At 40.6% G+C, this 18,814-nt stretch overlaps 1 protein-coding gene across 1 annotated transcript in view; it reads right to left on the bottom strand.

Moving 5' to 3' along the window:
• The window catches only part of LOC106591967 (uncharacterized), an 89,499-nt gene that overhangs the window by 5,989 nt on the left and 64,696 nt on the right, over positions 1-18,814 (bottom strand). Inside the window, exon 14 of the mRNA XM_045712846.2 lies at positions 231-466. Within this exon, the coding sequence (XP_045568802.2) occupies positions 231-466 (236 nt within the window). The remainder of the gene's footprint in view (positions 1-230; positions 467-18,814) is intronic.

Genomic DNA, 18,814 nt, shown 5'->3' with positions numbered 1-18,814 from the left:
AAGGTCATCGTCAAGGTTACCATACATCCTGAGTGTGAGAGGAATTCCAATTAATCCTGTGAATTGACTGAGTGGAAATGGAATTGACCTCAACATACAGGTCACACACACACATCACACACGCACGCAGACAAACACACACAAACACACCGACACACACACATAAGATACCTCTATCTCTTGACCCCCCTCCCCACACACACACACCATTTCCCACCACACAAACTCACCCTACTGATGGCCAGTAGGAAGTCCAGTCTCCCGGAGCTGGTAGCCATGCAGTGTCTGAGCCTCCAGTAGACCAGGTGCTCCCAGGCAAATACCAGCAGACTGAGCCCCATAGCCACCAGCAGCATGTAGAAGACACCCGCCATGTTGTCTATGTCCAGCTTACTGCTCATCACCTCAATCTTATCATTGTGACAGATACCAGACAGCCACAGACGCTCCAGCATCTCAATCTCATCTGGGGAGGGTGGAGAGGGGAGTGAAACAGGGAGAAGGGGAATAGGGGTAGGGATAGAGAGAGATGGGGCATAGGGAGAGGGACAGAGAGAGATGTGGGATAGGGAGAGGGACAGAGAGAGATGGGGCATAGGGAGAGGGACAGAGAGAGATGTGGGATAGGGAGAGGGACAGAGAGAGATGTGGGATAGGGAGAGGGACAGAGTGAGATAGGGAGTAGGGAGAGGGACAGAGAGAGATGGGGGATAGGGAAAGGGGCATAGAGAGATGGGGGATAGCGAGAGGAACAGAGAAAGATGGGGGATAGGGAGATGGACATAGAGAGATGGGGGATAGGGAGAGGGACAGAGAGAGATGGGGGATAGGGAGAGGGACAGAGAGAGATGTGGGATAGGGAGAGGGACAGAGTGAGATAGGGAGTAGGGAGAGGGACAGAGAGAGATGGGGGATAGGGAAAGGGACATAGAGAGATGGGGGATAGGGAAAGGGACATAGAGAGATGGGGGATAGGGAGAGGGACAGAGAGAGATGGGGGATAGGGAGAGGGACATAGAGAGATGGGGGATAGGGAGAGGGACAGAGAGAGATGGGGGATAGGGAAAGGGACATAGAGAGATGGGGGATAGGGAGATGGACATAGAGAGATGGGGGATAGCGAGAGGAACAGAGAAAGATGGGGGATAGGGAAAGGGACATAGAGAGATGGGGGATAGGGAAAGGGACATAGAGAGATGGGGGATAGGGAAAGGGACATAGAGAGATGGGGGATAGGGAAAGGGACATAGAGAGATGGGGGATTGGGAAAGGGACATAGAGAGATGGGGGATAGGGAGATGGACATAGAGAGATGGGGGATAGGGAAAGGGACATAGAGAGATGGGGGATAGGGAAAGGGACATAGAGAGATGGGGGATAGGGAAAGGGACATAGAGAGATGGGGGATAGGGAAAGGGACATAGAGAGATGGGGGATAGGGAAAGGGACATAGAGAGATGGGGGATAGGGAAAGGGACATAGAGAGATGGGGGATAGGGAAAGGGACATAGAGAGATGGGGGATAGGGAAAGGGACATAGAGAGATGGGGGATTGGGAGATGGACATAGAGAGATGGGGGATAGGGAAAGGGACATAGAGAGATGGGGGATAGGGAAAGGGACATAGAGAGATGGGGGATAGGGAAAGGGACATAGAGAGATGGGGGATAGGGAAAGGGACATAGAGAGATGGGGGATAGGGAAAGGGACATAGAGAGATGGGGGATTGGGAAAGGGACATAGAGAGATGGGGGATAGGGAAAGGGACATAGAGAGATGGGGGATAGGGAGAGGGACATAGAGAGATGGGGGATTGGGAAAGGGACATAGAGAGATGGGGGATTGGGAAAGGGACATAGAGAGATGGGGGATAGGGAGATGAACATAGAGAGATGGGGGATAGGGAAAGGGACATAGAGAGATGGGGGATAGGGAAAGGGACATAGAGAGATGGGGGATAGGGAAAGGGACATAGAGAGATGGGGGATAGGGAAAGGGACATAGAGAGATGGGGGATAGGGAAAGGGACATAGAGAGATGGGGGATAGGGAAAGGGACATAGAGAGATGGGGGATAGGGAAAGGGACATAGAGAGATGGGGGATAGGGAAAGGGACATAGAGAGATGGGGGATAGGGAAAGGGACATAGAGAGATGGGGGATAGGGAAAGGGACATAGAGAGATGGGGGATTGGGAAAGGGACATAGAGAGATGGGGGATAGGGAAAGGGACATAGAGAGATGGGGGATAGGGAGAGGGACATAGAGAGATGGGGGATTGGGAAAGGGACATAGAGAGATGGGGGATAGGGAAAGGGACATAGAGAGATGGGGGATAGGGAAAGGGACATAGAGAGATGGGGGATTGGGAAAGGGACATAGAGAGATGGGGGATAGGGAGATGAACATAGAGAGATGGGGGATAGGGAAAGGGACATAGAGAGATGGGGGATAGGGAAAGGGACATAGAGAGATGGGGGATAGGGAAAGGGACATAGAGAGATGGGGGATAGGGAAAGGGACATAGAGAGATGGGGGATAGGGAAAGGGACATAGAGAGATGGGGGATAGGGAAAGGGACATAGAGAGATGGGGGATAGGGAAGGGGACATAGAGAGATGGGGGATAGGGAAAGGGACATAGAGAGATGGGGGATAGGGAAAGGGACATAGAGAGATGGGGGATAGGGAGAGGGACAGAGAGAGATGGGGGATAGGGAGAGGCCAAGAGAGAGATGGGAGATAGGGAGAGGGACAGAGAGAGATGAAGAGAGGGTGCAAAAGGAGGTGAAGAGGAGGCAGGCATCAAGAGGTTCATGCAAAGGAGAGAATTGGAGAGAATTGGGGAGGGAAAGGGAAAGGAAGGTGAAAGAGGAGATGTTAGGATTAGGGAGTAGGGGGAGGTTGGAGGAGGAGAAAAGAGGAGGACAGGAGTGGAGTGGAGGGTTAGGGAGTAGGGCGAGGTTGAAGGAGGAGGATGAGGAGTAGAGAGGAGAACAGGAGTGGAGGATTAAGGAGCAGGGGGAGGTTGGAGGACGAGGAGAGAGAACATGAGAGGAGGGTTAGGGAGAAGGGAGAGGTTGAAGGAGAACAGGAGCGGAGGGTTAGTGTTAGCTGTGTGTGTGTGAGTGTGAGTGTGTGTGTGTGTTGTGTGTGTGTGCGTGCGTGCGTGCGGATAGAGTGTGTGTGTGAGAGAGACTGTGAGAGAGACCGTGTGTGTGTGTGTGTGTGTGTGTGTGTGTGTGTGTGTGTGTGTGTGTGTGTGTGTGTGTGTGTGTGTGTGTGTGTGTGAGATCATGTGTGTGTGTGTGTTTCATTAGCACTAAAGGGAGGTCCTCAGGCTCTCTGTTTGCTCCTCATTCAAGGTGACTCCTCAAGGTCAATGGTCAACAATTGTAAAGGCCTGTTTTTGTCAAGCTTCAACAATACGGCAAAATGAGTGGAGGAGGAGGAGAGAGAGGTAAAGAAAGAGAGAGAGGGGGGTAGAAAAGGAGGGGCTGAACAGTGACAAATAAAATAGAAGTAAAATAAGCCTGAAAACATTATAACCCTAGAACTGAGAGAAAATAGAGGAGAGAGAAAGAGACAGGAAGGAGGAAGAAAAGAGGGAGAGAGTGGATAAAAATAAGTAAAGAGAAAGAGAGGGATGAAAGAAGGAATGAGGGAGAGAAGCAGAGGTACAGTTATATATAGTGGGAGAGAGGGAAAGAGAAAGAGAGAGGATATCTTTCTCTGTCCACGACCACAGTGTGCCAGAGGAAAGAGAGGAGCGAGGGAACAAGGGAGGCAGAGACGGAGGACGAGAGGCAGAGATTGTGTCATTATGACAAACAGCAGGTACACTCTTCAGTTTGAAGAGGATGAGAGGAGAGAAAAAGAGGTAAATGTGACACATCAGAGAGAAGCGAAGGAGAAGAACAACAGACAGGGAGAAGGAGAGACAGAAGAAGAGAGAAGGGAGAGCTTGGAGATTAGAATCATTTAAATGTGGTGGAAGGACGGCCAGAATCTATATCATGGTGGTAGGCTCAGGTGGGTGAGGGGATTCTCATCCGCTAACCTAAAGGGGAGCCAACATGTTTGTATTTTTCATTAATGAAAACTACCCAACCAACAAGCACAGGGGGCCCAACGCCCGCTCTGATTGGCTGATAGGGAGACTGCTTGTGTAACCATAGCGATGGACAGACAGGTAGCAGATGTATGATTCAATGAGGGAATAAAAAAGCATTTGTCAGAGACGAATGCAATGAAAGTACTATCATAAAAACTACAATTACTGCTCTACTATCATAACAACCACTACCACTACTGCTCTACCACCATAACAACCACTACAACTACTGCTCTACTATCACAAAAACCACTACAGCTACTGCTAAACTATCACAACAACCACTCCTACTGCTCTACGATCAAAACAACCACTACTATTACTGCTCTACTATCATAACAACCCCTAATACTACTGTTCTACAATTATAACAACCACTATAACTACTGCTCTACTATCATAACAACCACTATTACTGCTATACTATCATAAAAACCACCACTATTAGTGCTATACTATCACAACAACCCCTAATACTACTGCTCAAAAATCATAACAACCACTACAACTACTACTCTACTTTCATAACAACCACTACCACCGCTCTACTATCATAACAACCACTACTACTACTGCTCTACTATCATAACAACCACTACTACTACTGCTCTACTATCATAACAACCACAACTAATACTGCTCTACTATCATAACAACCACCACTAATACTGCTCTACTATCATAACAACCACTACTAATGCTCTACTATCATAACAACCACAACTAATACTGTGCTACTATCGTAACAACCACTACTAATGCTCTACTATCATAACAATCACTAATACTAATGCTCTACTATCATAACAACCACCACTACTACTACTGCTCTACAATCATAACAACCACTAATACTAATGCTCTACTATCTTAACAACTACTACTACTACTGCTCTACTAACACAACAACCACCACTACTACCGCTCTACTGTCATCACAATCACTAATACAAATGCTCTACTATCATAACAACCACTACTACTACTGCTCTACTATCATAACAACCACTACTACTACTACTCTACTATCATAACAACCACTAATACTACTGCTCTACTATCATAACAACCACTACTACTACTGCTCTACTATCATAACCACCACTACAACTACTGCTCTACAATCATAACAACCACTAATACTAATGCTCTACTATCATAACAACCACTACTACTACTGCTCTACTATCATAACAACCACTCATACTACTGCTCTACTATCATAACAACCACTAATACTACTGCTCTACTATCATAACAACCACTACTACTACTGCTCTACTATCATAACAACCACTACTACTACTGCTCTACCATCATAACAACCACTACTGCTGCTCTACTACCATCACAACCACCACTAATGATCTAAAATCATAACAACCACTACAACTGCTGCTCTACCATCATAACAACCACTACTACTACTGCTCTACCATCATAACAACCACTACTGCTGCTCAACTACCATAACAACCACGACTAATGATCTACTATCATAACAACCACTACTACTGCTGCTCTACCATCATAACAACTACTACTACTGCTCTACCATCATAACAACCACCACTAATGCTCTACTATCATAACAACCACTACTACTACTGCTCTACAATCATAACAATCACTAAAACTACTGCTCTACTATCACAAAAACCAATACTACCACTGCTCTATCACCATAAAAACCACTACAACTACTGCTCTACTATCACAACAACCACTCCTACTGCTCTACGATCATAACAACCACTGCTATTACTGACATACTATCATAACAACCCCTAATACTACTGTTCTACAATTATAACAACCAATATAACTACTGCTCTACTATCATAAGAACCACTACAACTACTGCTCTACTATCATAAGAACCACTATTACTGCTCTACAATCATAACAACCCCTAATACTACTGCTCTACAATCATAACAACCACTACAACTACTGCTCTACTATCATAAGAACCACTATTACTACTCTACAATCATAACAACCCCTAATACTACTGCTCTACTATCACAACAACCACTACTACTGCTCTACTATCATAACAACCACTTAAACTACTGCTCTACTTTCATAACAAACCCTACTACTACTGCTCCAAAATCATAACCACTAACACTCCGGTACTATCATAACAACCACTACTCCTACTGCTCCACTATCATAACAACCACTACTACTGCTCTACTATCATACCAACCACTAATACTAATGCTCTACTATCATAACAATCACTAATACTAATGCTCTACTATCATAACAACCACTACTACTACTGCTCTACTATCATAACAACCACTAATAATGCTCTACTATCATAACAACTACTACTACTACTGCTCTACTAACACAACAACCACCAATACTACCGCTCTACTGTCATAACAAGCACTACCACTACAATTCTCTACTATCATAACAACCACTACTAATACAATAGCTAAAATTCTAACAAACACCACCACTAATGCTCCACTCTCATAACAACCACTAATACAAATGCTCTACAATTATAACAACCACAGCTATTACTGCTCCACTGTCATAACCACTACTCCTACTGCTCAACAATCATAACAACCACTCCTAATACTGCTCAACTATCATAACAACCACTACTAATGCTCTACTATCATACCAATCACTAATACTAATGCTCTATCATAACAATCACTAATACTAATGCTCTACTATCATAACAACCACTACTAATACTGCTCAACTATCACAAAAACCACTACAGCTACTGCTAAACTATCACAACAACCACTCCTACTGCTCTACGATCAAAACAACCACTACTATTACTGCTCTACTATCATAACAACCCCTAATACTACTGTTCTACAATTATAACAACCACTATAACTACTGCTCTACTATCATAACAACCACTATTACTGCTATACTATCATAAAAACCACCACTATTAGTGCTATACTATCACAACAACCCCTAATACTACTGCTCAAAAATCATAACAACCACTACAACTACTACTCTACTTTCATAACAACCACTACCACCGCTCTACTATCATAACAACCACTACTACTACTGCTCTACTATCATAACAACCACTACTACTACTGCTCTACTATCATAACAACCACAACTAATACTGCTCTACTATCATAACAACCACCACTAATACTGCTCTACTATCATAACAACCACTACTAATGCTCTACTATCATAACAACCACAACTAATACTGTGCTACTATCGTAACAACCACTACTAATGCTCTACTATCATAACAATCACTAATACTAATGCTCTACTATCATAACAACCACCACTACTACTACTGCTCTACAATCATAACAACCACTAATACTAATGCTCTACTATCTTAACAACTACTACTACTACTGCTCTACTAACACAACAACCACCACTACTACCGCTCTACTGTCATCACAATCACTAATACAAATGCTCTACTATCATAACAACCACTACTACTACTGCTCTACTATCATAACAACCACTACTACTACTACTCTACTATCATAACAACCACTAATACTACTGCTCTACTATCATAACAACCACTACTACTACTGCTCTACTATCATAACCACCACTACAACTACTGCTCTACAATCATAACAACCACTAATACTAATGCTCTACTATCATAACAACCACTACTACTACTGCTCTACTATCATAACAACCACTCATACTACTGCTCTACTATCATAACAACCACTAATACTACTGCTCTACTATCATAACAACCACTACTACTACTGCTCTACTATCATAACAACCACTACTACTACTGCTCTACCATCATAACAACCACTACTGCTGCTCTACTACCATCACAACCACCACTAATGATCTAAAATCATAACAACCACTACAACTGCTGCTCTACCATCATAACAACCACTACTACTACTGCTCTACCATCATAACAACCACTACTGCTGCTCAACTACCATAACAACCACGACTAATGATCTACTATCATAACAACCACTACTACTGCTGCTCTACCATCATAACAACTACTACTACTGCTCTACCATCATAACAACCACCACTAATGCTCTACTATCATAACAACCACTACTACTACTGCTCTACAATCATAACAATCACTAAAACTACTGCTCTACTATCACAAAAACCAATACTACCACTGCTCTATCACCATAAAAACCACTACAACTACTGCTCTACTATCACAACAACCACTCCTACTGCTCTACGATCATAACAACCACTGCTATTACTGACATACTATCATAACAACCCCTAATACTACTGTTCTACAATTATAACAACCAATATAACTACTGCTCTACTATCATAAGAACCACTACAACTACTGCTCTACTATCATAAGAACCACTATTACTGCTCTACAATCATAACAACCCCTAATACTACTGCTCTACAATCATAACAACCACTACAACTACTGCTCTACTATCATAAGAACCACTATTACTACTCTACAATCATAACAACCCCTAATACTACTGCTCTACTATCACAACAACCACTACTACTGCTCTACTATCATAACAACCACTTAAACTACTGCTCTACTTTCATAACAAACCCTACTACTACTGCTCCAAAATCATAACCACTAACACTCCGGTACTATCATAACAACCACTACTCCTACTGCTCCACTATCATAACAACCACTACTACTGCTCTACTATCATACCAACCACTAATACTAATGCTCTACTATCATAACAATCACTAATACTAATGCTCTACTATCATAACAACCACTACTACTACTGCTCTACTATCATAACAACCACTAATAATGCTCTACTATCATAACAACTACTACTACTACTGCTCTACTAACACAACAACCACCAATACTACCGCTCTACTGTCATAACAAGCACTACCACTACAATTCTCTACTATCATAACAACCACTACTAATACAATAGCTAAAATTCTAACAAACACCACCACTAATGCTCCACTCTCATAACAACCACTAATACAAATGCTCTACAATTATAACAACCACAGCTATTACTGCTCCACTGTCATAACCACTACTCCTACTGCTCAACAATCATAACAACCACTCCTAATACTGCTCAACTATCATAACAACCACTACTAATGCTCTACTATCATACCAATCACTAATACTAATGCTCTATCATAACAATCACTAATACTAATGCTCTACTATCATAACAACCACTACTAATACTGCTCAACTATCATAACAACCACTACTAATGCTCTACTATCATACCAATCACTAATACTAATGCTCTATCATAACAATCACTAATACTAATGCTCTACTATCATAACAACCACTACTACTAATGCTCTACTATCATACCAACCACTACTACTACTGCTCTACTATCATAACAACTACTACTAATGCTCTACTATCATAACAACTACTACTACTACTGATCTACTAACACAACAACCACCACTACTACCGCTCTACTGTCTTAACAACCACTACCACTACAATTCTCTACAATCATAACAACCACTACTACTACATTCCCTAAAATTCTAACAAACGCCACTACTACTGCTCTACCATCATAACAACCACTACTGCTGGTCTACTACCATAACAACCACCACTAATGATCTAATATCATAACAACAACTACAAATGCTGCTCTACCATCATAACAACCACTACTGCTGTTCTACTACCATAACAACCACCACTAATGATCTACTATCGTAACAACAACTACTACTACTGCTTAACTATCATAACCACCATTACTACTGCTCTACCATCATAACAACCACAACTACTGCTCTACTACCATAACAACCACTACTACTGCTCTCCTATCATAACAACCACTACAACTGCTCTACTACCATAACAACCACTACTACTGCTCTAAAATCGTAACCACCACAACTACTGCTCTACTGTCATAACCACCATTACAACTGCTCTACTATCATAACAACAACTACTACTGCTCTACTATCATAACAACCACTACTACTACTGCTCTACTATCATAATAACCACTATTACAGCTCTAAAATAATGACAAGCACTACTACTGCTCAACTACCATAACATCCACTACGACCAATGCTCTACTATCATAACAACAACCACTACTACTGCTCTACAATCATAAAAAACACCACTAGTGCTCTACTATCATAGCAACCACTACTACCACTGCTCCACTATCATAACAACCACTACTGCTCTACTATCATAACAACCACTACGACTACTCCTCTATCATAACAACCACAACTACTGCTACTCCTCTATCATAACAACCACAACTACTGCTGCTCTACTAATCATAACAACCACAACTAATGCATTACTATCAAAACAACCACTACTAATACCGCTCTACTATCATAACAACCACTACAATTAATGCTTTACTACCATAACAACCACTACTACCACTGCTCTACTATCATAACAACAACTAATACTAATGCCCTACTATCATAACAACCACTACTACTGCGCTACGATCTTAACAACCTCTACAACTAACACTCTACCATCATAACAACCGCTACTACTTCTCTAAGATCATAACAACCAGTACTACTAATGCTCTACTACCACAACAACCACCACTACTACCGCTCTACTGTCATAACAACCACTACCACTACAATTCTCTACTATCATAACAACCACTACTACTACATTCCCTAAAATTGTAACAAACACCACCACTAATGATCTAATATCATAACAACCACTACTACTGCTGCTCTACCATCATAACAACCACTACTGCTGCTCTACAGTAATGACAACCACTACTACTGCTCAACTACCATAACAACCACTACGACCAATGCTCTACTATCATAACAACGACTACTACTACTGCCCTACTATCATAACAACCACTACTAATACTGCTCTACTATCGTAACAACCACTACTAATGCTCTACTATCATACAAACCACTACTACTAATTCTCTATCATAACAATCACTTATACTAATGCTCTACTATCATAACAGCTCTACTATCATAACAACCACTAATACTAATGCTCTACTATCATAACAACTACTACTACTACTGCTCTACTAACACAACAACAACTCTACTAACACTACTACCGCTCTACTGTCATAACAACCACTACCAATACAATTCTCTACTATCATAACAAACACTACTACTACATTCCCTAAAATTCTAACAAACATCACCTGAATGCTCGACTATCATAACAACCACTAACACTAATGCTCTACTATCATAACAACCACTAATAGTTACGCTCTACTATCATAACAACCACTACTGCTGCTCTACTACCATAACAACCACCACTAATGATCTAATATCATAACAACCACTACAACTGCTGCTCTACCATCATAACAACCACAACTGCTGCTCTACTACCATAACAACTACCACTAATAATCTACTATCATAACGACCACTACTACTACTGCTCTACCATCATAACAACCACTACTGCTGCTCTACTATCATAACAACCACTACTACTGCGGCTCTACCATCATAACAACCACTACTGCTTCTCTACTATCATAACAACAACTACTACTGCTCTACTATCATAACAACCACTACTACTTCTGCTCTACCATCATAACAACCACTACTACTTCTCTAAGATCATAACAACCACTACAACTACTGCTCTACTACCACAACAACCACCACTACTACCGCTCTACTGTCATAACAACCACTACCACTACAATTCTCCACTATCATAACAACCACTCCTACTACATTCCCTAAAATTGTAACAAACACCACCAATAATGATCTAATATCAGAAAAACGACTACAACTGCTGCTCAACCACCATAACAACCACTATGACCAATGCTCTACTATCATAACAACAACCACTACTACTGCTCTACTATCATAACAAACACCACTACTGCTGCGCTACAATTATAACAACCACAGCTATTACTGCTCAACTGTCATAACCACTACTCCTACTGCTCAACAATCATAACAACCACTCCTAATACTGCTCAACTATCATAACAACCACTACTAATGCTCTACTATCATACCAATCACTAATACTAATGCTCTATCATAACAATCACTAATACTAATGCTCTACTATCATAACAACCACTACTAATACTGCTCAACTATCATAACAACCACTACTAATGCTCTACTATCATAACAACCACAACTATTACTGCTCAACTGTCATAACCCCTACTATTACCGCTCTGCTATCATAAAAAACACTACAACTACAGCTCTACTATCACAAAAACCACTACTACTGCTGCTCTACTATCATAACCACTACTTCTACTGCTCTACTATCATAAAAAGCACTACTACTACTGCTCTACTATCATAACAACCACTACATCTACTGCACTAATATCATGACAACCAGTACTACTACTGCTCTACTATCATAACAACCAGCACAACCACGGCTCTACCATCACAACAAGCACTACTACAACTGCTCTACAATCATAACAACCACTATTACCGCTCTACGATCATACCAACCACTACTATGCTCTACTATTATAACAACTTCTACTACCGCTCCAAGATCATAACAACCACTACTATTACTACTCTACTATCATAACCACTAGTACCACCAACAACCACTACTAGTATTGCTCGAATATCATAACAACCATTACAACTTCTGCTCGACGATCGTAACAACCACTACTACTACTGCTCTACTATCAGAACAACCACTACTCCGAATGCGCTACTATCATAACAACCACTACTACTTCTCTACGATCATAACAACCATGACTACTAATTCTCTACTATCACAACAACCACTACTGCTGCTCTACTATCATAACCACCACAACTACTACTGCTCTACTATCATACCACCACGACTACTGCTTTAATATCATAACAACCACTACAACTACTGCTCTACTATCATGACAACCAGTACTGCTACTGCTCTACTATCATAACAACACCTTCTACTGCTCTACTATCATAAATAAACTACAGCTACTGCTCAACAATCATAACAACCACTACTTCACCTGCTCTCCTATCATAACAACCAGCACTACTACTCCTCTACCGCCATAACAACCACTTCTACTGCTCAAATATCATAACAACCAGCACTACTACTGCATTAATATCATAACAACCATTGCAACTAATTATCTTCTATCACAACAACCACTCCTACTGCTGCTCTACAATCATAACAACCACTATTACTGCTCTACTATCATACCAACCACTACTACTGCTCCACTATCATAACAACCACTACAACTAATGCTATACTATCATACCAACCACTAATTCTACTGCTCTCCTATCATAAGAAACAGCAATACTACTGCTCTAATATCATAATAACGACTACTAATGCTATACTAACATAAAAACAACTAATACTGCTCTACTATCATAACAACCACCACTACTACTGCTCTAATATCATAACAACCAACACGAATACTGCTCTAAAATCATAACAACCACCACTACTACTGCTCTAATATCATAATACCCACCTCTACTAATGCTCTACCAACATAACAAGCACTACAACTAATGCTCTAATATTATAACAACAACTGCTACTGCTCTACTTTCATAATAACCATGACTGATATTGCTCAATTCTCATAACCACCAGTACTACTAATTCACTACAATAAAAACAACCACCACTACTTCTGCTCTACTATCACAACAACCACAACTACTACTGCTCTACTACCATAAAAACCACGACTACTACTGCTCTACTATCATAACAACCACTACTACTGCTCTACTATCATAACAACCACTACTACTGCTCTACTATCATAACAATCACTACTATTGCTTCACTAAAATAACAACCACTACAACTAAAGCTCTACTATCTTAACCACCACTACTACTGCTCTACTATCATAACATCCACTACTTCTACTGATCTACTATCATAACCACCACTACTACTGCTCTACTATCATAACCACCACTACTACAAGTCTACTATCATAACAACGAGCACAACTACTACTGCTCTACAATCATAACAACTACTTCTTCTACTGCTCAACTATCATAACAACCAACACTAATACTGCTCTACAATCATAACAACCACCACTACTACGGCTCTACTATCATAACAACCACTATTACAACTACTCCACTATCATAATAACCACTACTACTAATCTCCTATCAATACCAAGAGTACTACTAATTCTCTACTATCACAACAACCAATACTTCTACTGCTCTCCTATCATAACAACCACAACTACTACAGCTCTACTATCATAACAACCACTACTATTGCTCAATTTTCATAAATACCAGTACAACTAATTCTCTACTATCACAACAACCACTACTAATAATGCTCTACTATCATAACAACAACTACAACTACTGCTCTACTATCATAACAACCACTACTACTACTGCTCAACTATCATAACAACCACTACTTCTACTGCTCTCCTATCATAAAAACCACGACTACTACTGCTCTACTATCATAACAACCACTACTACTGCTCTACTATCATAACAATCACTACTATTGCTTCACTAAAATAACAACCACTACAACTAAAGCTCTACTATCTTAACCACCACTACTACTGCTCTACTATCATAACATCCACTACTTCTACTGATCTACTATCATAACCACCACTACTACTGCTCTACTATCATAACCACCACTACTACTAGTCTACTATCATAACAACGAGCACAACTACTACTGCTCTACAATCATAACAACTACTTCTTCTACTGCTCAACTATCATAACAACCAACACTAATACTGCTCTACAATCATAACAACCACCACTACTACGGCTCTACTATCATAACAACCACTATTACAACTACTCCACTATCATAATAACCACTACTACTAATCTCCTATCAATACCAAGAGTACTACTAATTCTCTACTATCACAACAACCAATACTTCTACTGCTCTCCTATCATAACAACCACAACTACTACAGCTCTACTATCATAACAACCACTACTATTGCTCAATTTTCATAAATACCAGTACAACTAATTCTCTACTATCACAACAACCACTACTAATAATGCTCTACTATCATAACAACAACTACAACTACTGCTCTACTATCATAACAACCACTACTACTACTGCTCAACTATCATAACAACCACTACTTCTACTGCTCTCCTATCATAACAACCAGCACTACTACTGCTCTACCGTCATAACAACCACTACTACTGCTCAAAAATCATAACAACCACTACTACTTCTGCTCTACCAACATAACAACCACTATAACTACCGCTCTATGATCATAACAACCACTACTACTACTGCTCTACCGTCATAACAACCACTACTACTGCTCTAAAATCATAACAACCACTACTACTGCTCTACCGTCATAACAACCACTACTACTGCTCTAAAATCATAACAACCACTACTACTGCTCTCCTATCATAACAACCACTACTCCTGCTCTACTGCCATATCAACCACTACTACTGCTCTAAAATCAAAACCACAACAACTACTGCTCTACTGTCATAACCACCATTACAACTGCTCTACCGTCATAACAACCACTACTACTGCTCTACTGTCATAACAACCACTGCTACTGCTGTACTATAAAAAAAACTACTTATACTGCTCTAATATAATAACAACCACTACTACTGCTCTATCATAAAAACAACCACTACTACTACTGGTCCACAATCATAAAAACAACTACTGCTGCTCTGCTACCATAAGAACCACTACTACTGCTCTACCATCATAACAACTAACACTACTACTGCTCTACTATTATAATAACAACTTCTACTGCTCTACCATCACAACAACCAACACTACTACTGCTCTACTGTCATAACAACCACTGCTACTACTGCTGTACTATTATAATAACAACTTCTACTGCTCTACAATCACAACAACCAACACTACTACTGCTCTACTGTCATAACAACCACTGCTACTGCTGTACTATCAAAACAAAAACTACTTATACTGCTCTAATATAATAACAACCACTACTACTGCTCTATCATAAAAACAACCGCTACTACTACTGGTCCACAATCATAAAAACAACTACTGCTGCTCTACTACCATAACAACCACTACCACTGCTCTACTACCATAACAACCACTACTACTGCTCTAAAATCATAACCACCACTACTACTGCTCTACTATCATAACCACCATTACAACTGCTCTACTGTCATAACAACCACTACGACTGCCCTAAAATCATAACAGCCACTACATCTACTGCTCTAATATGATATCAACCAGCACTACTACTGCTCTAATATGATATCAACCAGCACGACTACTGCTCTACAATCAAAACAACCACTACTACTGTTCTACTAACATAACAACCACTACTACTGCTGTACTATCAAAACAAAAACTACTTATACTGCTCTAATATAATAACAACCACTACTACTGCTCTATCATAAAAACAACCACTACTACTACTGGTCCACAATCATAAAAACAACTACTGCTGCTCTGCTACCATAAGAACCACTACTACTGCTCTACCATCATAACAACCAACACTACTACTGCTCTACTATTATAATAACAACTTCTACTGCTCTACCATCACAACAACCAACACTACTACTGCTCTACTGTCATAACAACCACTGCTACTACTGCTGTACTATTATAATAACAACTTCTACTGCTCTACTATCATAATAACCACGACCGTTATTGCTCAATTTTCATAACCACCAGTACTACTATTTCTCTACTATCACAACAACCACTAGTTCTACTGCTCTACCGAACGGAAAAACCACTATGACTACTGCTCTACGATCACAACAACCACTACTACTTCTGCTCTACCAACATAACAACCACTATGACTACTGATCTACGATCATAACAACCACTACTAATTCTCCACTATCACAACAACCACGACTTCTACTGCTCTCCTATCATAACAACCAGCACTACTACTGCTCTACCGTCATAACAACCACTACTACTACTGCTCTAATATCATAACAACGACTACTACTGCTCTACTATCATAACAACCAGCACTACTACTGCTCTACCGTCATAACAACCACTACTACTACTGCTCTAATATCATAACAACGACTACTACTGCTCTACTATCATAACAACCACTACTACTGCTCTACCATCATAACAACCACTACTACTGCTCTAAAATCATAACAACCACTACTACTGCTCTAAAATCATAACAACCACTACTACTGCTCTAAAATCAGAACAACCACTACTACTGCTCTAATATCATAACAACGACTACTACTGCTCTACTATCATAACAACCAGCACTACTACTGCTCTACCATCATAACAACAACTACTACTGATCTAAAATCATAACAACCACTACTACTGCTCTACTACCATAACAACCACTACTACTGCTCTACCATCATAACAACCACTACCACTGCTCTACTACCATAACAACCACTACTTCTGGTCTAAAATCATAACCACCACTACTACTGCTCTACTATCATAACCACCATTACAACTGCTCTACCGTCATAACAACCACTACGACTGCCCTAAAATCATATAATACTACTACTACTGCTCTACTATCATAACAACCACTAATACTACGACTCTGCTATCATAACAACCACACTACTACTGCTCTACTATCATAACAATCACTGCTAATGCTCTACTATCATAACAACCAGCACTACTACTGCTCTACTATCATAACAACCAGTACTACTGCTCTACTATCATAACAACCACTACTACTACTACTGCTCTACCTACATGTACAGATTACCTAGCCTTCCCTGTAGCTCAGTTGGTAGAGCATGGTGTTTGCAACGCCAGGGTTGTGGGTATGTTTCCCACGGGGGGGCAGCACAGAAAAAAAAATGAATGAAATTGTATGAAATGTATGCATTCACTACTGTAAAATGCTCTGGATAAGAGCGTCTGCTAAATTACTAAAATGTAAATGTACTATCATAACAACCAGCACTACTGCTCTAATATCATAACAACCACTACTACTGCTCTACTATCATAACAACCACTACTACTGCTCTACTATCATAACAACCACTACTACTGCTCTACTATCATAACAACCACTACGACTACTTCTCTACTATCATAACAACCACTGATACTGCTCTACTATCATAACAATCACTACTACTGCTCTACAATCATAACAACTACTGCTCTACTATCACAACAACCGCTACTGCTCTGCTATCATAACAACCACCACTACTATGGCTCTACTATCATAACAACAACTACTACTACTGCTCTACTTTCATCTGAGGCCAAGCTTCCTGCCATCCAGGACCTATATAATAGGCGGTGACTCCAGTCACCAAAGTTATAGACTGTTTTATCTACTACCGCACGGCAAGCGGTACCGGAGGGCCAAGTCTAGGACCAAAAGGCTCCTCAACAGCTTCTACTCCCAAGCCATAAGACTGCTGAACAATTCATAAAATCGTTACTCGCTGTTTGTTTGTTACATAAACATAGACACTTCGTACCCACCTACATGTACAGATTACCTCAACTAGACCGTACCCCGCACACTGACTCGGTACCAGTGCCCCCTGTATATAGCCTCGTTAATGTT

Source organism: Salmo salar, chromosome 02, assembly GCF_965601325.2.
Source record: "Salmo salar chromosome 02, fSalSal1, whole genome shotgun sequence".
Lineage (NCBI taxonomy): Eukaryota > Metazoa > Chordata > Actinopteri > Salmoniformes > Salmonidae > Salmo > Salmo salar.
The sequence above is the reverse complement of the archived record's forward strand: the minus strand, read 5'-3'. Positions and strand labels throughout refer to the sequence as shown.